Source organism: Caloenas nicobarica, chromosome 8, assembly GCF_036013445.1.
Source record: "Caloenas nicobarica isolate bCalNic1 chromosome 8, bCalNic1.hap1, whole genome shotgun sequence".
Lineage (NCBI taxonomy): Eukaryota > Metazoa > Chordata > Aves > Columbiformes > Columbidae > Caloenas > Caloenas nicobarica.
The window spans coordinates 3,429,351-3,455,554 of record NC_088252.1 but is presented as its reverse complement, the minus strand read 5'-3'; the positions used below and the strand labels follow the sequence as shown (position 1 = coordinate 3,455,554).

Sequence of the window (26,204 nt, the reverse complement as noted above, 5' to 3'; positions counted from 1 at the left end):
GTACCCACAGCCACACAGGTGCCTGGTGGAAATAGCATTGTCACCCACGTCACCCCTGGCATCTTCTCCCCTGCTGTCACAGGAACCTGGGGTGTAATGAGAAACTCGGTGCTGTGGCGATGAAAAACAGCAAAAATGGGCTATGCGGCATGGAAAGCCGTACTGATGGGAACAGGCACCGCTTTAATATTTAATTCGATTTGATCTAGCTCTGAGAAATGGATAAGGAGCTGCCACGGCTTCGAGCACTTGCAGGGGAATTTCCACCGAGTTTGTTAACTGTGGACTTATCTATATTCTGGTTGGGTGACATGGTAAAGTGCCTCATTAATTAACCAAGCACACAGAGCCATATTTACTCCCATTCCCTTTAACTAATCAAGTTTTAAACACTTCCAGGGGTCGCTTGGATATGGGGTTGTCATTCAAAGCGTCCCCCCTCCGCTGGCCCCTGGCTCGTGGTCTCTGCAGGGCAAATGTGGTTGCTCAGATGCAACCAGGTGGCATCTTGGAAGGGAATTTCCTTGTATCACGAGCCTGTCAAAGAGTGCAATGAAGATAAGATTCAATCCTGTCTCTTACCGGCAGGAACTCACTGGGCTCATGTCGTGGTGACACCAGGAATGAGGAGCTGGGTTGATGTAGGCATGACATGGGTCTCACCTAAAATCTGCCCCTTCTTTGCCCTTTTAGGTGGGTCCCGTTGGCCCCAAACTGTTTCTGGGATTGGGATTCAGCCGGCAGCAGAGCCAGTTTTCCTCCGTGCTTCAGTCTCCTGCCTTCAGAAAGCCCTTTGCATGCTCCAGACGGTTTGGGTGTCCTCACCAAGGAGCTGGGCTTCGAAGAAGCCTGCTTGCCACCGTCATGGCAAGCAAACAAGCTGGAAACGTGGATTTGTCAGAGCTATAATCCAGGTAGGTCCTAGTTCCGTGCTTATACAAAACCATCTGCTTCCTATGCTGACATCTGCTTCTGGTCCTTCTGCAGCTCCCAACCCTGCAAGACCTGAGTCCCTCATGGCCTTCAGGGTTGACGTGTGAGCAGAAGGGGCGGACTGGGAAGAAGACTTTGATGCCTCCATGCTAATGCTTTAGCTTTGGCTGACACACCCCAAGCTCTAATCATGACCTTCCCCTCACTGGCATTCACAGTCCCTTTGGCCACCTAATTCCTCCGGCACATTTTGCTCTTCAGATCCCCTGGACATCTCCTGCTCATGGACAAGCACACGTTGCCATGATGCTGCAGTGCTGGGGAACAGTTTGCTCCACCAGCCTGCCCCAGGGATGGGGTTGGGGGTCCTTGCCTTGGCATGGGAGAGGTCATCTGTCTCACCTTGCTCTCCTTGGTCCTTCCCTCTCAGCCAGCCCAATGTGCCATGGGACATAATTGTGTGTCCCTTCTTCAAGACCTCTCCAGGTCCCCCCCGCCTGGCTGGGGTTGAGGAGGTGGAACCCCAGCACTTCACTCCCTGGGGTAGAGCCCTCTGCACCATGAGGCATCTTGCCACACTTGTCTCCTGGGGTGAAGGCATGAGCTTCACCAAACTGCCCTCCATGCTACACTATCCAAAGCCACCTCCTACCATTTCCCAGTCCTGCTAAGTAGTAACCCTGGCATTTATTTTTTGCTTTTCCTTGTCTCTCCTTAGCATCCATGTCCAAGGCATGTCCCCAAAGGCCCAGGGAAAGCAAGAATGTTGAAGAAAATCCAGATATGCCTCTGCTTCTTCTTCGTCTCGGGCATTTTGTACGAGATCTCCCTGCTGTCCAGCTGCTTCTTCTCCTACATGCCTATGTCCAAGCACTTCCTGACACCGGAGGAGGTCTTGAACCTCGGCAAAAGCATCATCTTTCTGGAGACAACGGAGCGGCTGGAGCCACCTCCGCTGGTGTCCTGCTCGGTGGAGTCTGCTGCCAGGATCTACCAGGACCGGCCCATCATCCTCTTCATGAAGGGACTTACGAACGACACGGCCTTCGACTTAAACTCCAGCTATGCAGCCTTCTCGCTTTTGTCTTCTATGAAGAATGTCTTCATTTTTCCTCTCCAGATGGAAACCGTCTTCCAGGAGACCCCTCTGCTCCAATGGTACAATGAGGTGAGAGTTATAATAAGGGGAAAATGGAGAAATAGGAAAATAGTTATAAATAGCGGGGGGGAAATGGTCTGAAGTAGGCTTAAAAAGAATGGAGGAATGCAAGCGTGGCTATGTGAAATTAGTCACTTTTAATTTTTTGGTTCAGAATAGATTCATTTTTGCCATGTTTTGCAGTGTATTCATCTATCTGTTTATTGAACACACTATCAGCATTTCCCCTCCCTTTCTGGAGAATCGGATTTTTTGGCAAAGGAACCATTGGTAAAAATAGATCGCAAACGTGTTTTGATAAAACATCGCTTAGTAATGTTTCTCGACAGAAGCTGGTTGAACAAAATGTGCTGCCCGAGTCATCTGGGTGTTTGTTAATGCTGCCACACACTGACAGAGCCTGCAGTAGATAAGACGCGGGAGAAATTTCAGTTTTGCAATATGCAAACCCAAGGTGGGATCTCACGAGCTCCTCCCTGGACATAAGTTCCCGGTGAACTGCTCACAAGTAGCTTTTGTCAAATTTGTTTGGCTCCATCTCTGGGCAGAGCAGGAATATTTCTTCCAAACTCTTCCTTCTGCCGAGAAAAAAAAAATTACTCCAAATACCAACAGCCCCAAAAATCCACTCCAGCCTGTTTCAAAGAACCGGGAGTGTGTTCAGTGGGTTGAGTCCCACTGAAATAGCCAGCAATGATTCATGGTAGCATTGATTTAACGTCATAGGTTCCATCAAAGCGCCTGTGAAACGTTCCTGCAGTCATTTATATTAACGGAGCGTTGCTCTGCCCTGCCCCCTTATCTTATTCCAATAAAATTCAGTGGCTGGAGAAAGAAAGGGTGGTCAGGGGCATTTGCAGGTGTGGTTTTATGGGGCCATTTGTGTCCAAAGGATGGATGTGGTCCGTTCTCTGCCAACGGCATCGCTGTCTCACCTTTCCAACTCTGCAGGTGGTCCCGGAGCAGGAGAAGAACTGGGTCCACATCAGCTCCGATGCCAGCAGACTGGCGCTCATTTGGAAGTACGGGGGCATCTACATGGACACAGACGTCATCTCCATCAGGCCCATCCCCGAGGAAAGCTTCCTAGCGGCGCAGAAATCGCGGTTTTCCAGCAACGGGATCTTTGGCTTCCCTGCCCACCACAAATTCATCTGGGACTGCATGGAGAACTTTGTTCTCAAGTACAACGGGAACATCTGGGGGAACCAGGGGCCCTTTTTAATGACAAGGATGCTCAAGGCCATCTGCAATCTGACGGATTTCAAAGGCACCGAGGACCACAGCTGCCAGAACATCTCCTTCCTCAATCCCCAGCGTTTCTACCCCATCCCGTACCCAGCCTGGGGCCGGTACTACGAGGTGTGGGACAAAAGCCCCAATTTCAACCACTCCTACGCGCTCCACTTGTGGAACTTCATGAACCGCAACCGGAGAGCCGTGGTGGCGGGCAGCAACACGCTGGTTGAAAAGCTGTACAAAGCCTACTGCCCCACCACGTATGAGGACCTCATCCAAAACGCGGAGCTGAGGGATTTCGCACAGTCTGAGGACGTTGTGTGATGTGGCATAAGGAGGAGAGGGGTCACCTTTCCAGTCCTCTCCATCCTCGGGCCAAAATACAGTCACCACGCATGCAAGTAGCTGGTTTTGTAGGAGAAAGACAGACCTTTTCATAACCACCATCCCTCCTCCCTTGGAGGAGCACGTGCAGAATGGTGGTGGGTATCCATCCGACGTAGCCTCCAGTGACACTAAGGACACTTCTGCCTCAGTTCTGTTCCTTTATAGGTGCTCATGAACCAAACCTTCCTGAATCAAATGGACTCACAGGCCTTACTACCGAGCTTTTCCAAGGGAAAAGTTCCTAAAGAGATCCGTGGCCTCCTGCAAGGAATTTAATCTCTGCACCTCTTGGCGCTGTTGGCAGCTGCCCATGTCAGAAAAGTCACAAACACAACGGGCTTTGGACTGAGGTGAAGCCTCTGAGGCAAGCGTAATGCAAATGTATAGCAGAGGATGGTTGACAGGAATTGCTAACAAAGAGAAGCCCAAATCACTGTCTTTTCATTGATCTGTGTTTTTCTCACACAATCTTTACACCCTACGTTTTTGAGAGGGATCGCACCAGTGCAAGTGAAAATAAAATGGTTAATAAACCACCACTCCTCTGAGCTTGCTTTCCCCTGCATGCCCCTGGAAAATGAGTCCCATTTTGTGCATATTTGTGCCCCTGCACTTCTCCTTTGGCTCCTTCCAGAAAGGGGCTGCACTGCCCTGTGGAGGGGAGGAACAGAGGCACCAAGAAACGATGCGGATGCCCCTCCAGATCTCTCAAATCCCTTTGCAATGAATGCATTTGAGCTACTCTGCACATGAGGTCCAGCAGCTCTAGAAAGTCCCTGGTCACCTGTGCCATTTACTTTTGCCTTTTTATCTCCGTTTTCATTTCCCATGCCACATTTTTGTGGCCTTCTTCCCTCTCGCTGGCATCCTGCTCACCCCGAAGGTGCTGGTTCCCGCAGGGTTTGCTCCTGCCAGCACCCAGGACCTGCCATTCCCATGGGCCACAACAGCCCACCAGCCTCTCTGAACTCCCTCCGTGCTGCTTAATTTGGGGGATTATCCATCCATTATGCGTAGCAAAAGAAAATTCCCATTTAACCCCAGCAGGGCACGCAGAGACTATTTTTCTGCTGCAGAGCAATGCATCGCCTTGCATTTACTTTTTTCCCCAGGGTAATGCGTATCCACCCAACTCCCTAAAACGCAGCCCAGCCTGCAAATCTTTTCCGAGTCTGTCTGAGCAGCTGTTTTTAACTCGGGAGCAGAAAGGCGGGGGCGGATCGCTTGCCCGTCATCACATGTTTGCCATCTGCACAATGCTATCTTCCGTCAACACCGCGGCTAAGGAGCGTGCTGCAATCGGCAGCCCGGTTGCTGCAGCTAGAAGTTGCAGAAGGATTAATTGGGAAAGAAAACCCGCTGCGTTCAGGGTTTATGTGCACGTTGTGTTTGGACTCTGGGGTTGAGCCTCAATCCAGCCCCGTGTCCCCACCAGTAATTGCTGGAGTTAGTGGAGCTGCACCAGGATAGAATCACAGATGGTTTGGGTTGCAGGGACCTTCCCAGCTCCCCAGTGCCCCCCCTGCCATGAGCAGGGACATCTGCACCAGCTCAGGTTGCTCAGAGCCCCGTCCAGCCTGGCCTGGGATGTCTCCAGGGATGGTTCATTCACCACCTCTCTGGCCAACCTGGGCCAGGCTCTCACCACCCTCAAGGGCAACAATTTCCCTTTATCCAGCCTGAATCTCCCCTCCTTTAGTTTAAAACCATCACCCCTTGCCCTATCGCAACAGGCGCTGCCGAACAGTAGAAGGGCAGCGGGTTGCCAGTGGGGGAATATTTGTTCTTCCCTTTCCCAGGCTCAAACTCTCCCAGTTCAGCCCAGGGCCGTTGAGTTTCACAGCCCAGTGCCCTCCACACTGGTTTAATTCTGCTCCCCACTCTCTCAGAGCAGGTTTTGCCCGCTGCTTTTCCTCCGTGACTTTGCCTTTAATGGGCTGGGGGGGGAGTGTCACAGCCCAAAAAACCCTCCCAGCTTCCCTCCGGACAGCCCCATCCTCCTGCCACCACCCCGCTCTTCTCTTTATCTCCGGCAACAAGTGAGTATTTTGCATTTTTCTGCGCTGTGTCTCGGCTCTCCAGACCCCCCGGGCTGGGGGACGCGCAGGGAGCGGACCCGCTCCGGCTGCCTTTGCAGATGAGCTCAGGCCAGAAACATTTCCGAGGTTTTGCTGGGTTGTGGAGCGGCTCCTCTGCAAATGAGCTCCCACCCCGTCCCAACTTCTGCCTGTTCTTTGCTACCGGGTCTTTTAGCAAAAGCTAAAAAGCGGGAGCAAGCGCAGATCCTGCATGGGGACATTCTCCTGCAGCCCCGAGTAATTACCAATCCACTGCTGCTTGGCATGAATCTCAGATGGTATTTTGGCAAGAGGAGAAGCTGAGAAATTGTGGGCAGTGATGGTTTCTTTTGGGAGGGGTCCAGACAAAGCTGCTGGAGCAGCGTCTGAATCCGCTGGCACCTCTCTGCATCGCAATAAAGCATCTCCCAAAGTTTGCAGGCTCCCAGATCCACAGGGATGCTGCCCTGTTTCCCCAAAAATAAGCCCCAACCTGTTTTTTGAGGATGCTCGAAATATAAAAAAGTCAATTTTAATAGTGTCCGGGCAGCTATACATGTAAAATAGTAAAATTAATTTTTGCTCCAAAACTTCTAAGACCCTGTCTTATATTCAGGGAAACAGGGTAGCACCTGGGGCACTCATAGACTTTGCAGGGAGCAAAAAAAAAAAAGCCCTTGAAGAGTTCAGGAAGGTGAGGAGGGCCCCAGGGTGGCAGTGGGGAAGGGCTGAGGAGAAGGAAACAAAGCGAGATTTCCCTGCCAAAGGCTGAGGCTTCCAGAGAAAAGGACCGTGCGACAGCCCAGCCCAGCCCAGCAGCCGTGAGCTGGGACAGCAAACACACCTGGAAAATGAAACCCCATCGTGCTTTCTGAGACTCATCTCCACCAGCATTTCAGCCAAGCTGTGTTTTTGCACGGTGGAGTGGAAATGGAAATCCTGCTGAGGCCACGCTTGCGTGGTCTGAGACCTTATATATGGAATTTTGGAGGGGAAAACCCCGCAGGCTGCAGCACCCGCAGCCGTGCTGCTAAGCAGCAGGTTGGCATTAACACCCAGGCGAAAACACAACTGGCTTTGGTGCGTGAAGACCTTGTTAATATTAACGAGGTTATGCAACCTCCCTGCCTCCTGGGGTATGCGGTAGATCGTTAGGGGATTTTAATTAGTGCTCCCTGCAAACCCCTCCTCTTTAGAAGTGGTTCATTTGTGCAACAAAACCTCACCTGCAGGGACCCTGCGCCGTTTCCCAACAGATAGAACACGCAGCTATGAGTCAGGGCTATTTTTACACCTATGTATGCATATGTATATATATATGTAAACCCCACTTTGCCTGATGCAATGAATTGGGTTGTTTGACATTGTAGTGCTGCTAACAGTATGTATATCACAGCAATAACAAAAATTAGCCTTGCTGCCCATACGAGCCTGGAAGGGAAGGGGCTTGCTGAGCTGCCGTTTTCAAGTATGCACCAAAAAAATTAAAAACTGAGCAACCTCTAAAGGGAAACTGTGGTTAACTACAATATCACACTGATCCACAGCCGTTCCCAGAGGGTTTCACGTCTGCAGCAGTGCGTGACCTCTTCCTAGCTTAGCTGCAGCCCTGAATCAAGGCTTTCCAGTCCCCTGCTGTATCGAGGTGGCAGAATAAGAGAAAAGGGTGAGAAAGAAGAGGGGGTGAGGTGAAATTGGTGTAGAGCTAAAAAAGTGCTTGAAAGAGCCACCCAGGTCAGTCCAGATTGGTTCAGAGCAGTCGCTGACCGCTGGTATTTACATGCAACAGGGAGAGACCCCAGTGAAGAAGCTTCAGAAGCTTCAGACCCCTCCTGAAGCTACAGGGAAAAAAAAAAAAAAAAGGTATTTATGTGGCTGACAAGTTAGACTAGAGAGAGGCAGAGATGTGAAGGGGCTCGTGCAGGGCAGGAGGAGATTGAGAGCAAGAGAGGACTTTGCAGACTTTGCAACGGGTCTGAATGCTGCTAAGGCGGGCTGAGAGCAACCCAGCCTTGCAAGGAGACGGGCAGCATCGTGCGGATGGAGCAACCCCGGCAGCGAAGGCGGCGGAGACCCTGGGGTAGGGCTGGAAAAACAGCGCCAGGGGTTGGAAATCGCTCGCGGGCTCGCGGACGTGACCGGCTGCAGTATCAGCGTGAACGGGCTCCACCCTGCACAACCCCAGATAACTTCTGGGAAGCCCTGTGATTGCTCCAGCATCAAGAAAAGATAAGAATAGGATTATTCGATCGCGGGACACATGCAGGCAGCGCGCGAAGTGTCTCTGGGTTGGAAAACCCTGCGCGCAGGGCTGGCTCAGCCTGGCAGCCCCTTGCTGTGCCCTGTGTCACCGTCACCCCCTGCGCCCGGTGGGGCTGAGCCTTGGAGTGACACAGCGGGAGCCTTGGAGCCTCCTGCTTGCGAACTACATTTTGGGGACTGAAATTAGGGCCAAAAAAAAAAAAAGCTGATTTGGGCACTCTTGCTGCTGCAAGCAGGCAGTGGTAAGCGCTGCCTGCTCTTTCTCTAAGTTAGCAGAGGAGAGCCTAGCAAAGCTCGGCTTTGTCGCACCGTGCGCACGGTTATTTGGCATCTCCCTGGGTTACCTGACCCTGTTTGCTGTGTCTCCTGAGCACAAAAGTGGTTGCAGGCTTTGCAAGAGGTTGTCCAGGAATCGCGTACGCAGCACACCCAGCAACACCCAGCAACACCCCGACACCGTGTGCCGCTCGGCCTCTGCGGGGACCCATCCGCACCCCAAAACATGGTGAGTGGCCTTGCAGCAAAGAGCTTTTTTTTAAAAAAAAATATGAAATTTCTTAAAAGTGGCAGGTGGGTGTAGCAGAGGGGAATCTGTAACATGGGGAAGCAGCAAATCCCTTGCTAGAGACTGAGAACAACATACGGCAGGTTTAAAGCTATGTATTTTAAATACAATCGTTTAATTATGGTTGAGCACACAGCTAGGAAAACGAGCAGATGCCACTTCTGGAAACGGCCTGGGATTAAGTCTGAGCAAGGCAGAAGGCAGCAGTGTTGTGCTATAAGTGTGTTTGGTGTTCACCATATATTGTTTGAAAACAGACTAATTCTGTTTCCCCAAAACAGGTACAGTCAGGAGGGATTTCCGAATCCATTCAGAATGGGTTATTGTAAGGAGTTGCAATGCGATGCTTTTACAACTCTCCCTTATCAAAAGCAGATGGTGAACAAACTGGCAGGGTTTTTTTGGTTTTTTGTTTTTTTCTGCAGAATTTGGCAAAGTAGTAGATAGCAGTTCTGGATGGGGAGGGAAAAAGAAGGTGGTTTATTTTTGCTGCCATGCAAGATGAGCTTTGACCCCCTCCTTGACGCCCACAGTGTGTTCAGGCTGGTGGGGGACAGCGGTGGGGACGGCCCTGACGTGTCCCTTTTGCTTTCCAGCCCTTTTCTGCAGACACTCCCGAGCCTGCGGGGATGCCGGGGTTGTCCCCAGGACTTGTTATCCCGGTGGACATCCCCCCTTTCCACTTCCAGCCCCGCCGGCTCGGCGTGGACTGGCGTCGCTTCAGCGCCGTCGACGTGGAGCGGGTGGCCCGGGAGGTGGACGTGGCCGCGCTGCAGGAGCACGTCGCCGCCGTCACCTTCTGCAACCTGGACGGGGAGCGATGTCCCCACTGCGGGCGGCCGGCGGACCCCGTCCTGCTGAAGGTGCTGAGGATGGCCCAGCTGAGCATCGAGTACCTGCTGCACTGCCAGGAGCGCCTGGGGACCAGCCTGGCCACCCGTGCCCAGCGCCTGCAAGCCACCCGCGCCGAGCTGGCCCGCAGGCAGGAGCAGGCAGCGGAGCAGGCAGCGCAGCTCCGGCGGGCCAAGGAGGAGAGCAGGAGGTGGAAGAAGCTGGTGGTCACGCAGCAGCTCCTCCTGCGAGCTGGCCCCAGCGCCTGCTGCAAGGTGCGCGGAGGTGTCGGGGGGGAAAGCGTGTCCCGTGGAGGATGTTCTTTATAGAGTCATTTCGGTTGGAAAAGCCCCTCAAGACCGTGGAGTCCACCCGTTCCCCAGCCCTGGCCCTGCCCCATGTCCCTGAGACCCTCATGTCTGTCTGTCCAACCCCTCCAGGGATGGTGACTCCAGCACTGCCCTGGGCAGCCTGTTCCAATGCCCCACAGCCCTTTGGGGAAGAAATTGTTCCCCAGATCCAACCTCAACCTCCCCTGGCGCAACTTGAGGCCGTTTCCTCTGGTCCTGGCGCTTGTTCCTGGGGAGCAGAGCCCGACCCCCCCTGGCTCCCAGCTCCTTTCAGGCAGGTCAGAGATCAGAAGGTCTCCCCTCAGCTCCTGTTCTCCAGCTGAACCCCCAGCTCCCTCAGCCGCTCCCATCACACTTGTGCTCCAGCCCCTTCCCCAGCTCCGTTCCCTTCTCTCAACTCACTCCAGCACCTCAAGGCCTTTCTTGGCGTGAGGGGCCCAGAACTGCCCCCAGGGTTCGCGGTTTGGCCTCCCCAGGGCCCAGCACAGGACGGTCGCTGCCCTGCTCCCTGGATTTGCAGCCCTGCTGCGGGGGCACCACAAGCTGCTGGCCAGCCCTGCTGCTTTCCCTGGCGCTGGTTCATTGTCTTCAAGGAAATTGCAAAGTCCTTGCTAGGGATGCTCCCTTTTTTTGTGCTAACCACAGGCAGTCAGAACTGCGCAGAGTGCGGGAGGGGGAGTCTGTAGAGATCCCTGTGTCCTGGGTGGGTATCTCTTCCCAGGGAGCCTTTAAACATCCTCCAGACCAGTGCAGGATTTCTGGATGCTCCTGAATTTGGAGATTTTGCTTTCTCCCCCCCGCCCCAAGCTTTTCCCAGCCGTTCAGCAGGCAGCCTGCCGGCTGTGCCTTTTTGTCTGCTGCTTCTCCATCGCCAAATCAACCCGCTCACTTATTCCTGGAGAGCAAAAAGCCACCAAAACCAGCTGATTTAGGTTCATACAGCCTCGTCATCCCCATAAGTGCGGCTCTCCCCTCCTCCAGAGCCAGACCCTGTTATAACTAGGACCTCGCTGCTGCTTTGGTCACCTTATTGTTCTCTTGGGAAACCAGCATTTTTTTTTTTTTAACCCTGAGCCTTATCCCTGCAGCATCTTGGCTTCTGCCTTCTCCTGATCCCTAAAGCGCTTTTTCTTTGGCTTCAGACAGGAGAAACCCCCAGCACCCTCCACCTACGTACCTCCAACACAACAGCCACATCTCTTGAGGTCTCTCATTTTGCTTTAAAGCAGCAAAGCTTTGTCTGCAAGGTGGGGGACGTGGGGAGCACCCATTTCTGCAGATCCAAGTCCCTCTGCTGACTTTTCCCCCTCGTTCTCCAGTGCCACCTCTGCGATAAAGCCTTCGTGGACGGTTCCTTCCTGCAAGCCCACCTGCAGCGCCGGCACGCCGAGGCCACCGAAGCTGGTGAGCACCAGGACAATTTTCTCCCTTCGCTTCCCCAGGCGGGTTTTCCCCCTTTGGATGTGGATGCTGGAAACCAGAGAGTGACCACAGGAGGTCAAAGATAACTTCTTCTGGCTTATTTCTTCTTCTGTGCGTATCTTCCTGAATGCTTGCTGCCTTCTCCCTCAAGGACAGGTAGGACGCGTGGCCAAATCTGGGACTGCATGAGCATTTAAAGCTCATCTCTGCACCTTGGTTTCCCTAAGGATCTTCTCCACCCAAAGATTTCATAGGACCACGGGGATGGAGCCACATTGGGAGAGTGTTTTGCTGTTTGGGAGGGGGGTTCACCTTCCCTGGACCCCCTTTTTGCCGAGGAATTGATGCTTCTTTGGAAAACACGTTGAAAGGTGCAGGTACAGCGTGTTGTTTGAGAGCCACGGAGCCTCATTACAGCTTTGCCTGCACCCAGCACTTGAACTTGGCAGATAAAACAGCTGCTTTTGCTGTTTGCTGGCAGGTCTGAAACCCCAGCTCGGGGCTGATGCAATGCAGCAGCTTGAGCTTTGCTCCAGAGGCACCTTGCCCTGTGCAGCCTGAAATGCAAAGCCGCGCTGCTCCACGAGCCGCTGATCCCTCCAAGTTTACAAAAATTAAAAAATAAATGGAAATAAAAAATAATTTGAGGCCACATAGCCACATTCGTCACGGCTTTTCCTGCAGGCCAGCCACCCCCTTCTCCACCCTGAAGCCCCGCAGTGGTTTTGCTCCGTATTTTAGCAGGATTCCACCTCCCCCCTCAAAGCAAATCCCGGCAGGAGCTGAAAGGTCCTTGCCCTTGCTGATGATGCCCGTTTCCCTGAGCTTTGCAGAGAGGCAGAAGATGAAGCAGCAGGTGGAGCAGATGGAGGACGAGGTGGAGGAGCTAAAGGCGAAGCTGCGGGAGATGCAGCAGCAGCTGGAATTGCAGAGGGATGGGGAGAAGCTGCGCAGGGAGCAGGTACGGGGCCAGGGCACCGCCGCCTGTTTGGGGTAAACGAGGGGAGGAGAAGTGACGAAACACGGGATATTTTTAAAGCAGAGGTGGAAAAAGGCGCTGAAAAATATTTTCTGGTGGGGCTCGTGCTTATTTCTTTGGAAAATTTGCCCCTCACGTGGTGCAGGCAGGTTCTGAGCGTAATGAGAGCATCAGTGCTCACGCTGCCGGTGCCAGGGCTTCTGCTGCAGCCCTTGGTGCTTCTGCTCTGCAGCCAGGACGTCTCTTGTCTGATTTTCCCCTCCCTTTAGGAAGCAGAGAGAGCTCGCGAGCGAGAAGAGGAGGGCAGGAGAGATCTGGAAAGGTGGAAAGAGGAGGAGAGGACGAAGCTGCGTGAAGAGATGGATGGTCTGAGGCGGCTCTTCCTCGCAGCGTTCAGGGACGTGGCCAGCAGGAGCAGTGCCATGGAGGGGGTATGTCAGCCCCCCACGTGCTACTCAGGACAGAGAAGGGGATGTCCAAGGTTGCTGCCTCACCTGATCCAGGTGGCTTTCCACGTTCACAGCCCAGCGAGGCCTCGTGTCCTTCTCCTGGGGTGTTTTGGGGTGGGAGGCAGTGGCTGGCTAAGGTGGGCTTCACCAAGAGGAACGTGGATGCTCCCGTGGGACACGCGGCTCCTTCTCCCCGCTCCAGAAACTGCAGGAGCTTCAGGCCAGAGAGGTGGCCGTGTCCAACCTGGGGACCCTGCGGGACGATGACACCGATGAGGCGCGGTGGCAGACGTGGAGCCGGGCAGAGCCGCGGGAGAGGATGGCAGCACAGGTGAGCGGTGTGGGATCCGTGTTCTTGCCCCTGCTGCACACCCCAGGAGGTGCGTTAGGATGGGGGTGGACCCATCTTCACCAGAGCGCTGAAGGAGCTCGCCGCATGAAAAAGCATTCAAGGTACCAAATCAGAGAATCACAGAATCATTTTGGTTGGAAAAGAACTTCAAGATCATCAAGCCCAACCGTTAACCTTGCACTGCCAGGGCCACCACTATCCCATGTCCCTGAGAACCTCATCCCCACATCTGTTAAACCCCTCCAGGGGTGGTGACTCCACCACCATCCTGGTATAGTCTAAAATATAACCAAAATACATTTATTCACCTATGAATCTGTTGCCTTCTCAACATCTAAATCCATCTGAAGAAGGCTTTGCCCTGCATGGTACCTCTGAGCATGGGATGGGGTGGGAACGGCACTGCTGTTAAGGTGCAAACCGTCTTTTGGGACCCAAAGGGAAGGTGAATTTCTCCAAGCTTAAAATGAGCCTTAGCTGGACTCCAAAGGCCAGGGCAACACAGGGCAGTTTTAGTTTGTCAAGGGGAAAGACGAAATGAAATGCAGCAAAGCTGCATCTTGCCACGGCCAATGAGAAGACATGAGCTTGCCACCAGCAGACTTTGAAGCTGGCTGTGCGTGTTCTGCAAAGCCAGATGGGCTTTACCTTGCTGGTAAAGGCAAGAGGTGGCTCCAAACCCATTTTTACCATAGTCAAGTCTTCTTGTTCCTTTTTTGCTCCTCTCAGTTGAAGAAAGAGAAGAAGCCACTCCATGTCAGCCCATCCCAGGACCAGCAGGAGGTTCTGGACCATGTCCATCAGCAGATGGATGCACTCAGCACCCAGCTCAGGGAGCAACCCAAGGTCACAAAGTCCCAGGAGAAGAAGGCAAGTGAAATAAAAAAAAAAAAAAGGGATCCTCAGTTCATCAAGAGGGTTTAAACAGATGTTTAACTCTAAGCAGCATTAAAATATTTGCTGAGTTAAGACTGAGCCTGATTTCTGTAACACTTTACTACGTTCGGCTCTTTTTTGCACCCATTAAACATGAAGCATTACATGAATATCGTCCAGCATGAGCTGTGCCCACCGGGGTGTACGTCACGTTGAATTACAAGTTGGAGCATCTTTTGCTCGTTATCAGACCTGTGAATAGCACATGGGTATAACAGGGTGGCATCTGTACTACTGATAGGGGCTTTCCTTTCCGTAATACTAAGCTGACCCCTTGCAGGAATGGGCTGCTTAAGGGAAATAGCACTTGGAGAGTGCATGTGCCCACTATTTTCTGCTCCTTTTTAAAATGCATTTAATAATACTCTGCAGAAAAAGTTGCCCAAAATTACAGGCAAAGAAATGATTTTTTTGAATGATGCCCAGTCTGTTTCTTTACAGATCAAGCTGCTGTCTGCAAGCAAACCTTCAGGTAAAGATTGCACTTTTAAAGTGAATCAGTGTGGGTCTAGATAAATCTTTCATGGCAAACAGCCCTTCAGACCACAGTGTCTCTGCTGTCTCCCTCACAAAAGCATCCCATGGAGTCTTCTCCAGGGATCTGGCTGCGTGTCCTCTCGCATGAAGTTCCCGTACAGGAAAACCAGTTGTTGATCAGCACTTGATTCTGCGCTGGGACCTCGGCTCCTTTTTGACCTTCACAGGCTCTTTTCTTCCCTGCAGTGACCTGGGAGGTGACCAAAGTGGTGGCTGATGAAGAATCATCAGGTGGGTACCAGAGCTGGGACATCCCTGTCCCAAGAGCACCAGAATGAAGCTGTGGTGGAGTCACCATCCCTGGTGGGGTTGAACAGATGCGGAGCTGAGGTTCTCAGGGACATGGGGTAGTGCCAGGAGCGGGGAAACGGTTGGACTCGATGAGCTTGAGGGTCCTGTCCCTCCAAAAAGATTCTATGATTAAATTAGAGAAGGAAGTTGACTCTTTGTAGAGGGATGTGGTCTGCTGAGGGCAACCAGCCACTTGCTCTGGGACTGGTGGGACCCGTGTCCTCAAAGAGGAGGAGGAGGGACCCACCAGCCCACTCCCAGGGCACAGACCACACGTCGTTGTGCTGTTATCAGCACCCACCTTCTCTCCAGCCAGGGACGAGGCTGCTGCCCTGGGTGGGAAGCGGAGGCTGCTGGAAGCCCTACGGAGAAACCCCAACCTCCTGAAGCGGTTTCGCCCCATCCTGGAGGAATTGCTGGAGGAAAAGCTGGAGAGCATGGGCGTCAAGAGGGTAAGTCTGCCCTTTGGGTGCCGCATGTGCGATGCCAGCCCTGAGCCTGTGCAGAGACACAAAGATTTATTATTTTTTGTGGGGAAGAAAAACTGAAACACTAACAGTAAAATAAATAAATAAATAAATAAAATGCCCATCGTCTGGAGCAATCGCACCCTGAGATGTAAGTGGGAAGGCAGAGGCAGAATCACACAGTGGCACAGGCAATAAACCACTGTGCTCCCCTCTCTGAAGCTGGTTATCAGTATCTCTCCAGCAAATCTTTCTCACAAGCAGCGTTTCATATGCTAAATTACCCAGGGCTCCCTCTCTTCTAGGAAAAGAGGGTGTTTAAGGGCACAGCAGCCCCTGCCGCTGGGATTTTCAAGGGGACTTTCACTGTCCAAGTCCTTTTCATGCCCAGCATATTAACTAGCGCCTCGGAGGAGTCTTCCCGAGCTCCTGGCGATGCAACACCACCACCTAGCACCCTGCGGAGCCGCTGCAAGGACAGCGAGCGGGCAGGCACAGCCGTTCGGGTCCCAAAGGCAGGCGATTGAACCACTCATCGTGTGATTGTTTTTGGAGATGCTCTTGAGGAGAGCTCCTGGGTTCATGTGACATAAGCTGGAGCCCTGGCACGTCCACCCCCCCTTTCCCTGGAGTGTTATTTGGGGACGCCAAGGTGCTGTGGAAAGTGGCAGAGGTGCCCAAAGCCAGGCCCGCAGGTGTACCCCCCCCTTTACCCTTTGCTTCTCATCGCTTTGCATCTCCATAAGCCAGGACATTCATGGTTGCAAACCCTGCTGGAGTTGCAAACCCTGCTGGAGTTGCAAACACCTCCTAAGAGAAAATGCTGCGCGTACCCTGTAGCCTAGAAATTGCCCAAAATAGCTGAGATTTAAGCTGTCATTTACCCAAGCAGATGAGGGTTTTGCAAATGATGACAGAAGCCTGATTGTGGGCTGTTTGCACGGGAAACGTCGTGCCGTGGAAACAATGGGTGTCAGGGCTGGTGAGAGCTTCCTTGGGGTTTGGACAGGGCTTGGATGCTCTTGAGATATGGGCAGTGCTGTCGAGGGCTGGTGTCACCACGTGGGGCTCCTCGGCCACCCCCTGCTTTAGGTTGCGAAGGGGATCTCCACTCGGACCTACAGAAACCTCCAGGCTCTGCTCAGGCTTCAGCAGCAACAGAAGGCTGAGAAGTTCCCTGGTCTCCTGCAGCTGAGGGATGAGTTGCTCCGAGCGGTGATGGGGAAGGTCAGGCGATGCAAGAAGCTCAGCAGTACTTTGCCTCGGCACCTCTCCGTCATCCCAGGTGAGGTGACCTCCTCTCCTCTCTACATACCAACCGTGGGGACCTGTGGCCACCCACCCATGGCCACGGGATGCCGTTCCCTTACCCCATGAGACAAGAAGACAAAGAAAGGGCAGGAAATCACATTTAGGGTGATGCAAATCTCTGCAGTTGCACTCTGTGTGTTGACTTCATGTGGGTTGGCCTGACGTATTCAGGAAAAAAACATCAGCTGTCTCCAGAAGCCCCAGCAGGGTGAAATACAGGTTTGGTGGTGCTTGCAAGTCTCTTTCACAGAATCCCAGAATGTCAGGGACTGGAAGGGACCTCGCAAGCTCATCCAGTGCAATCCCCCCGCCGGAGCAGGAACACCCAGATGAGGTTACACAGAAGGTGTCCAGGCGGGTTGGAATGTCTGCAGAGAAGGAGACTCCACAGCCTCCCTGGGCAGCCTGGGCCAGGCTCTGGCACCCTCACCAGGAAGAAGTTTCTTCTCATCTTTAAGTGGAACCTCCTGTGTTCCAGTTTGAACCCATTACCCCTTGTCCTATCACTGGTTGTCACCGAGAAGAACCTGGCTCCATCCTCCTGACACTCACCCTTTATATTTTTAAAAACATTAATGAGGTCTTTCCACCCTTTTCTTCTACACAACCTCGTGTCAGGTCACCGTGTGGCTCCTCAAAGGCAGCAGGAGGTGGGTGGTGATTCTTCCCGCTCTCCATATTGTCTTCCAGCTCCAAGCCCAAAGAGCCCCGTGTCCCTTGGTGGGTCACAGCCCATGGCGACACCAACTGCGGCAGAGCCTAAAGCCTTGGTGATCCCCCAGCCTGCTCCTCGGAGCAGAACCCGCTCCCCCCACAGCCCCCCGAGGTCTCCCTGGGGCACCCTGAGGACCTCCAAAGCCACCTGCCACCACCGAGGACTTGTCCCACGGCAGAGGTGAGTCCCGTCACCTCCTTTTGGTCTCCAGGCAGGCGGGCAGTGCCCAGGACCCTCAGCCACAACCTGCCCAAACATCAGCACTCTTGGAAACTGCCAGAAGAGTTTGTTTGGAAAGAGAATTTCCTGGGGTCTTCCTGCCTCTGTGGTTTGACTCAAACAGCTTGGCAAGGTCAGACCTGAGGGTTTGTACTCACCATGTTGTGCTGGAGGAAACCACAGGGCATTTCCCACTGGTGTTCGGCTCCTTCTTCGCCTCCCAGAACCTCTGCAAGGGGATGAAGGAGTTCTCAAGGTTTTGGAGCAAAAGTAGTAAAGGTGTAAAATAAAAGCTTGGAGAAACTGTGCAGACGGTGCAGAGAAGAAATAATGTGGAGGGGATATGAGATGTCAGCAGAGGTGTCATCCGTGGATGGGAGCAGTTGAGGAAAAGGAGTTCCTTGCTTGCTCCAGGAGCAAGAGAAAGCCAGATTGAGCTTTTAAACTCAAGCAAAGCAATACCAAACACAGGCAAGGTGTGGGTGTGAGTGTTTGCTAGAGATGCTAGCAGCACGGTGCTTCCAGTCCATGGATAGGATGGACATATCCATGGGGACTGTGGGGCTTCTATCTATCTGAAAGGAGGTTGTAGCATGGAGGGTGTTGGTCTCTTGGTCTCCCAGGTAACAAGTGATGGGACAAGAGGAAATGACCTCAGGTTGTGCCAGGGGAGATTGAGGTTGGATCTGGGGAACAATTTCTTCCCCAAAGGGCTGTGGGGCATTGGAACAGGCTGCCCAGGGCAGTGCTGGAGTCACCATCCCTGGAGGGGTTGGACAGACGGACATGAGGTTCTCAGGGACATGGGGCAGTGCCAGGGCTGGGGAACGGTTGGACTCCATGATCTTGAGGGGCTTTTCCAACCAAAATGATTCTGTGATTTTTCCATGGGCCGCCCTGCTCTGGGTTGGATCCCAGCCCAGAACATCTCAGGGCTTCCCCGCCTCTGCTTTGGGAGTGGGGAAAGGGACACCAGAGCAATCCCATACCTGACCCATCTCTCTGTGCACAGCCCAGAAGCGATGCTGGGAGGGAAGAAACCCGCCCCGTGCCCCGTGGAGCTCAGCCCTCAGCAAGAGCCAGCGCTCTCTGCCATGGTGCCGGGCGATGAGACCGACTCAGACAGATCAGACCTGGACTTCCTGGAGGAAACGGCTGGTTCGGGTACAACTTGTTCTTGTAGCGACCGCTGTGGGTCAGTGAGGTGGTGGGGACAGTCCTGGTTAGTGCCATCAGTGCCACTGTGTCACCTGCTGCCTGGGGCTGAAATGGGACAAGTCTTACCCCATCCTCCCCAGCCAGGCACTGGTGGCTTTAACCATCTGCAACGTGTGTGCCTGATCCTGCCGGGGTAGATAAATCCCAGAATCCAGGCTGGTTGGGTTGAAGGGACCTCTGGAGACCCCCCAGTGCAACCCCCCTGCTCACGCAGGGTCACCAGAGCAGATCACACAGGTCGGTCCAGGCGGGTTTGAATGTCTCCAGAGAAGGAGACTCCACACCCGCTCTGGGCAGCCTGGTCCAGGCTCTGGCACCTCCCAGCAAAGAAGTTTCTCCTCATGTTCCGATGGACCCTCCTGTGTTTCAGTCTGTGCCCGTTGCCCCTCACCCTGGCGCTGGGCACCACTGAGCAGAGTCTGGTCCATCCTCTGACACCCACCCGGAGATATTGATCCCATTGATCAGATCCCTCTCAGCTTCTCTTCTCCAGCTCAACAGCCCCAGCTCTCTCAGTGTCTCCTCATAAGATGCTCCAGACAGTGCTAGTGAGTTTATACTCTTTAGAAACCAGCTCGCCCTGGGTGACTGGTGGTCCTGTCCCTTCTCACCCAGCTGTGCCATCGCTGTTCTTTGGTGCTCCCTGTTCAACCCGCTCTGCCCTGTGCAGGGACAGCCACGTCTGCGGTGACGAGGCTCTTGGAGAGACATCTGGATGCAGTGACACGGAGACCATCCCACGGGGCGAAACTCTTCCCAGCCTTGAGCTCGGCATCACCAAAACCCAGCCAGCCCGCCGGGAAACTCCAGGTATCTCACGCAAAGGGCCACAGGGATGTTCTGTGACATAATTTCCAGGAAAAAAAGGCGTATGAAACCCTTTTGTCAGCTCATGCCCATCAGCAGAGCCACAGGGTGTATCTGTGCGCAGGGAGTTCCAAATTACAGCAGCAGAGACTCGGCCACTTCATCCACTTACGGACGTCTGTCCGTCCCCTAATGTTTGTCCGTTCACCCTCTTTGCGGTGAGGTGGAATCAGTATTCATGCACTCGGGAGCAAAACAGTAAGCGCCAGGGAATCGAATTGAAAAAAGGTCTCTGGAACAAATCCAGAGATAATTGGAGCGGTGCAATGGCGAAATTATTAAATTACTAAAACAGGACTTAAACATAACCTCAATTTATGGGAGAGAGCTGATGTAATTAAAGTGGTGGCAGTGTCAGAATCAAATTGCCTTTTTTCAGAAAAAAAAAAAAATTAAAAAGATTTTTACCCAACCCGAACTTAGCACAAATAGTGGGAAGATTTTTTTTTTTTTTGATTGCAATGGAGATGAAATTCTAGACCTTCATTGGGGTAAATTAAAAAAAAAAAAAAAGCGAAGCATGAGGCTTATGGTACAACTTGCAAGCCATGGAAATTAAGGGTCTCCTGATGCGGCCACATTTGACCCTCTTTGCTCTATTTTTTGAGAAGAAATCCCTGTTGATTTGCAGCGGGGCGGGGGGGCACGGGGTGCAAATTTGAGGGGGGGGTCCGGCCCTGCTGCTGCCCCTTTCCCCTCTCTGTCCTCCTCTGCAGTTCACAGGTGGCAGCAGTGACCTGGACACCTCCTCACCGGAGGACCCGACCGAGCCACCAGCGCTGGCACCTGATGATGCTCTGGGTACCACCTGGGTCTCCCCGGCTGCAAGGGACGCCTGGCGGTGACAGGGAAGGTGACAATCCTCTGCCAGCAGCCACTGGATGGTGCCACAGGACCAGGAACGGGCAGCAGCCGTTCTGCGGCTGCTCCTGCGCTCCGGCCACCCCTCTTTTTGGGAAGACCCCCCCCAATATTGGGGCTCTCCCAGACAGAACAGGGTGGTCGGGTCCCCCCTGACCAGCTGCCATCGAGGAGGAGAAATGCTGCGTGGTCCGAAAAGGAGAGATTTCTGCACGTGAGCTGTAACTCAGCGCCTGACGGTGCCGTGAGCGTTCAGAGCCCCAGCAGCTCTCCCTGGACTTTGCATCCCACGGGCTGGGACTAACTCTCCGCACTGGACACAGCCTGGGTCTTGTGTGTGGCTTTTTTATCCTTTTAAGCAGGCCAAAAAACAGAGTCAGGGAGGGGAGAAAGCAGCTTTCCTTCTCCTTGCGTCTCTCCTTCCCCAGTGCTCCTGAGAGTGATGGAAAATGTCGCGTTTTCCTGGACTGAACGCACTCAGAGTCCCAAGCCACAGTGTCTGTCTCCTTCCTCCTGCCTTTCTTGAATTGGCGGGCGTAGAAGAGCCCTGAATAATCACCTTGGGTTATCCCAGGTGATGGGCTTTGTCTCAAGGAGAAGAGAAGCAGCAACTCCAACAACATCAGCTCCATCTGTGTGGACCGTCCAGAAAAGAAATTTTACTCAATTATTTTTTTTTTCCTGGTTTTTTTTTTATGGATTCCTGCCCCAGATAAAGCACCTGCTTGCGTACCCCTTTTTAGAACGCTGTCCTTTTCCTGATGACACCAAATTGGGCCACGTTTTGGGGTACCTGGCAGGACTCCTGAGCGCTCGTGCTTTACTGCTCAATGCTGACCCAGATTTCTGTAGCAAAACAAAACAAAAGCCTGTGGAAAAGCAAGTGCAAGTGGGGACTCTCGTTCGCAGCCGAGTTTAAATAGGCAGGCGGGTGTCCCGGTGTTTCCTTTGCACAAATATTTCTTTGTGGCTGCATTAAGGAAGCAAAATTCGGCTTTTCCCGCAGGAGAATGACAATGGAACAAGAGCTGCCTCCAAAATGCATTTCCATCGCCATGCAAAGATGTGATGCTGCAATGCCATGAGCTAAAAAACCCCATGGTTTTGTTAAATGACGGCAGATCATTTGTTAAATCATTTGTCAAATGATGGCAGACCCCAGCATCATGGGGTGATTTGGAGGAGCGGGTTCTGTCTGTACCCGTATTTTTTCCTCTACATGAGTCTTACTGTGGTTTTTACCTCTCCTCCAGCACAAGAAGCCAAATCCTCACCCCTCTGCCCCTGTCCCCCCAGCCTGGGCATGTCACCCCATCCCTCCCGTACCCAAACTACTCCCCTTAAATTCCAGCAGGTTTTTATTTTCCTCCCTCTAATTTTTCAACCTTGTCTTCAGCACAGCACGGAGGATTCTCCATGGTCATCACCAATTGCTGGTGCGTCGTGTCTCCCACCAGAAGTGACTCCTTTTGGCTTCGTTCTCTGCAATCTCTGGGAACATGAAGAACTCCTTGATTTAACGAAGGAGAAACTGTGCAAACCAGGGTTTGCCTCTGCAAAAGGGACCTTTTGTGCTGCTGTGGAAAATTGAAATGATGAAGAGGAACCTGATGCCGGTTTTACAAACAATATCCCAGCTGATGCCTGAACACTCAGCTTGCAGGTACTGTAATGGAGAAATGCCATTTAGGACAGAGGCAGAACCCATTTCCATGGGGGAAAAGCAGCATAGATACTCTGAAATTGCTGGTCGAGAGTTTAATGCCATTGCAGTCTCGTGTTCTTCAAAATAATATATTTTGCCTTTTGTTTTTCTTCATGAGATTTGTCTTCATGGGGCCCCAGTTATTGGTAATACTTTTATAAAGCATTAATACATTTGGGGCAATTAGTAGCTATTCAAACCACAGGATCTCTGAATGCAGTGAAACTCTCCCAAATAATATCAAGCTGAAAAAAAATGAAGGAAAAGAAAAATCCTATCAAATTTATTCAGCTGGAATATCTCACCCCGAGAGCTATTCTCCCATAATATTTGGGGCAAGCACAGTGTCATAAATCTTAGTGCTATTAATCCGTAGACTCATTCATCTCTGTTCAGCTATATAAAAGCAATAACCTTGTCACTATAGGAAGGAAGATTGGGCTTTTAATTGCATATAGATTTCAGGAGAGGTCTTATCTCATAGTCCAATTTGTAGCTTCAGACATGGGTCTTTGCTTCCCTTGGTCAAAGTCCATGCAAATCTGCCGCGCTCTCATATGCTTTTAAATGTTGCAGAAGCTCAGAAAGAACCTATAGAGAGTTCTGCTGGCAGATAATACATGCAGCCTTTTCAGCGTTTGCTTTATTAGACAAGCCTATATTTAATTAGCTCCTCTGAAACAGGTTTTATGGAAGCAAAACCATTTCTGAGTGCATGCGCGCACGCAGCGTCAATCACAATTTCCTTGACTCGTCTCCCTTGGCTCTGCAGGTGCTACCAAACGCATACTTTGCCCTGCAGTTTATTGTCATTAAAGGCAAAATGATTGTCAAGGGGTCTTCCAACCCTCAACAGGAACAAGCACAGGAGGAAACGCTGGATTTATTCATGCGACCTGCAGTATCTGGGTTCTGGTTATTTCCAGGGACTCCTGGAGGCACAAATCTCCTTGTTGCTGTGCAGCTGGGCAAACCAGCAAGTCCAGCTGAGCCCAGCAAATATTTAAGCGAGGTGGGGGCTTTGCTCTGCATGGTACAGGACCGGACCCTCCTGAATTTTGGCTAAGAATGGGGCGCTGCTCCATCGAGCAGCTTGGTTTTGCACCTAGTGCTGGGTTCAGAGCCTAAATTTGCACCTTTTAGGGTAAAGTGCTGGGGACCCAGCTGGGGACCCTTTTTTCTTTAAGTCCAAGATATTAGGGTATTCTCTTTTTTTTTTTTTTTTTTAGCCAGCAGGGCTGCAGAGGGAAGCCTGGAAATGGAAACTTTATTCTCACCAAAGACCAAGATGTTTCTCAAGCAGGTGGTTTTGGCTGTGGACACTGGTTGTCCCCACGCTGTTTTTCCCCAGGTGGTGCCCACCATGAGATAAGGTCCATTATGGCCAGAAACAGAGGGGAGCAGCTGTAACGCCAAGTGCCGTTACACCACAAACACCCTCATAAATAAACAATTCCCCGCTTTGGATTTTTTTTTTTTTTTTTCAGTAAAGTTCACCGCATTAAAATTTTTCATGCTGCGTGTTTTCGGCCGAGGTAAGGAAATGAAAAGTGATGGTGGAAGATTAGAAAGGTGCTGAGGGCAGGAATTCCCGGGGACAGCTCTGTCTCAGCTCTCGCCCGTTCTCCATAGAGCTCCTACCCGCAATCTCATCATCTACACGCTCACACACATCAAAGTGAACCCGAGACACAGGCGAGATTGTCGGAGTGTTTGTGTCACATGAAAATAAAATGTAACTTCCAAAGGTCCTTGCTCGTGATTCCATTTGTGTGCCTTTTTTTCATTCTAATGCAGTTGGAAACCTGCATTTCAAATTTTTCGGGGTGTTTTTTGGTATTTTAAATTACCTAAGCACCACTTAGGCGGTTCCTATCTAAATTAAACATTCCCGTGCTTTTCAGCCCCTTTCCAGTGGGGGCTGGCAGGAGGGGAGCATACCAGCAATTTTTCTGCCCTCCTAAGTACAATTAAGTATTTACAAGTGTTTAATTGCTACCTTGAAAGTCAGACAGATGCTGGCCTGGCCAAAGTGTCCCCAAACTCCCATAGAGCCACATGCTTGTCCTCAGCAAGCCCAGGGTCCCAGCAAGAACCTCTGATTTCATCGCATATTCATCTGCTTTTCTGATATTTTGTCTCAGCATATAACTAAGTGTATCTTAAAAAGGAAAAAAAAACAACCTCATATTTTATTTTTTTTCCCCCCAACCACACATGCTACACCTAAGAAGCTGCAGAACCCAAAGCTGAGCTGAGTTTAGCTGAGCTAAACTTGTTTGTCACAAGGAGAGAACAAGTGAAAACAGTGATTTTGGTCTTAAAGATTTTTTCTTTCTTTAATATTCATGTATAAAAAGTAATTAACAAAACAAACAAATCCAGCATGCAAACAAACAAACAAACAAAAGGCAGAAAAGCTAAGTCTATACTGAGAGGTAGGGAAAAATCCATTGTAAAGAATATTGTTATTTTAAAAATAAGATGGGATTTACCTCTGCAAAACCAAATTGTTCTTTCAAAACATCCTTAAAACAAGTTGTTTGCAGGTACGAATGGGAAAGTCAGCACTGACCTCCAGCAGAAGTGGTGATTTACCCCAGGTGGCAGCAGCGACCGATGTCCAGCCTGAGATGGGACCAAGAGCTTCTGTTGGATGGAAGCTCTTCCCACCTCTCTGTAGAGGTCATCTCCTGCAACCACCAGCCCCTGGTGCCACACCGCATCTCCTCTCACCAGCCTACCCAAGGTGCAACCACTCCGCATCTCCTGGACCTGTGCTGGAGATGTTCCTCCATGTGGTGGTGGAGAACTGGTGGTTATGGGGAGGTGATGGTTACAGAGAGGTGATGGTCATGGAAAGCTGGTGAGTAAGGTTTGTGCTCCCTGGGAGCACTGGTGTTCATACAAGCCACCAAGATGCCAGCTAGACACTGGTAGCTTCACCTACCAAAGGTCCAGCTCTGGAGGAATGTTAAGCTCTACCTCTGATCCCTCCAGAAGATGAAACCACTGAAGGGAATACAGCATCTCACCAAAACAATTTTGCCATTGAACTCCTGCAGAGAACTTATAACCATTACAAGCGGGGCTAAAACCTATTGCAGATACCTACCAAAATAGCTTCTTTTATTTGACCCCTTTTTTCTCTCTAACTTATCCCTCAGTACCCTTTACTCTGCTCATAGGTACTGTCTGGAGCTTCACTAGGATGTGCTCTAGAGCCACATAAGCTCTTGTGTCTCTTCTTCTGACCCATTCAAATAAATTTCCTCTGTGATGGATTGGCTAGAAGAAGCGATGTCCCACTAAGGAGTTAATCTTCACATCATTGGGGGAAGAATTAACACAAGAAAGTCCTGATGTCAGTGTGGAGTTACACATCTAATGCTCCCTGGGATTTCTGCTCCCAGTGTAGCTCTAATTAACTCTAAATGAGAAATTCTTCTGGCTTCATTAAAGATGACATCTGCAGGAACACCAGTCGCACACAGAGGTTTGCAGCTATTACAGCAAATGTCTAGCATAGGAATAACAATGGATTATACACATTCCCTGGAGAGATCAGTAGAAATAAATACACTTTGGTATCACGGGTTATAGCAAATGTCTAAGTAACGTAAATCAGATTAAATATCACAGCAGATCAGCATTGTAGTACAACCAGCTAAGCAAAGGTGTGTCTGAGTAGAAACAGTCACCAGGGAGGAAGATGCCACAACTATGGGGTCTGTACGCGCTGGCCAAAGCCAAAGGGACGCAACTGAATTTACTTAAAATACACAGAAAAATAATATAGGAGACTAGTAGATTATAATTTTTGCTTTCAACTTGCTCAAAAAAAAAAAAAATCAGGTGGCAAAACTAAAGCAAAGGTACACTATCATTTCAGCAAAACACTGTTTTTTCTGATGAACAGGTGACACTGAGGTCACGGGATACTGTTCACCTCTCCAAACTCTGAGAAAGTAGGGGATGACATTGCCCAACTGCGTGGAAGCCTGCTCCAAGGGAAGAAGGCAATGGAGTAGCATCACTTTTACATCTGGAACAATATTAAATGGGAATTTTAGCATATTAGAATTAGAAAAG

At 51.4% G+C, this 26,204-nt stretch overlaps 2 protein-coding genes across 2 annotated transcripts; both read left to right on the top strand.

Annotated features, from left to right (window-relative positions):
- Nucleotides 1–797: 797 nt before the first annotated feature.
- Nucleotides 798–3,655, top strand: A4GNT (alpha-1,4-N-acetylglucosaminyltransferase). Its single transcript, XM_065640193.1, has 3 exons — nucleotides 798–914; nucleotides 1,652–2,101; nucleotides 3,044–3,655. The coding sequence occupies exons 1-3, from the start codon at nucleotides 798–800 to the stop codon at nucleotides 3,653–3,655; spliced, it is 1,179 nt and encodes a 392-aa protein (XP_065496265.1).
- Nucleotides 3,656–9,103: 5,448 nt separating this feature from the next.
- DZIP1L (DAZ interacting zinc finger protein 1 like) lies at nucleotides 9,104–20,391 on the top strand. Its single transcript, XM_065640192.1, has 15 exons — nucleotides 9,104–9,148; nucleotides 9,199–9,708; nucleotides 11,103–11,187; nucleotides 12,039–12,166; nucleotides 12,454–12,615; nucleotides 12,836–12,964; nucleotides 13,715–13,855; nucleotides 14,363–14,393; nucleotides 14,645–14,689; nucleotides 15,062–15,201; nucleotides 16,309–16,501; nucleotides 17,218–17,422; nucleotides 18,474–18,625; nucleotides 19,350–19,489; nucleotides 20,263–20,391. Exons 1-15 carry the CDS (start codon nucleotides 9,104–9,106, stop codon nucleotides 20,389–20,391), a joined length of 2,235 nt encoding a protein of 744 aa, XP_065496264.1.
- Nucleotides 20,392–26,204: the final 5,813 nt, after the last annotated feature.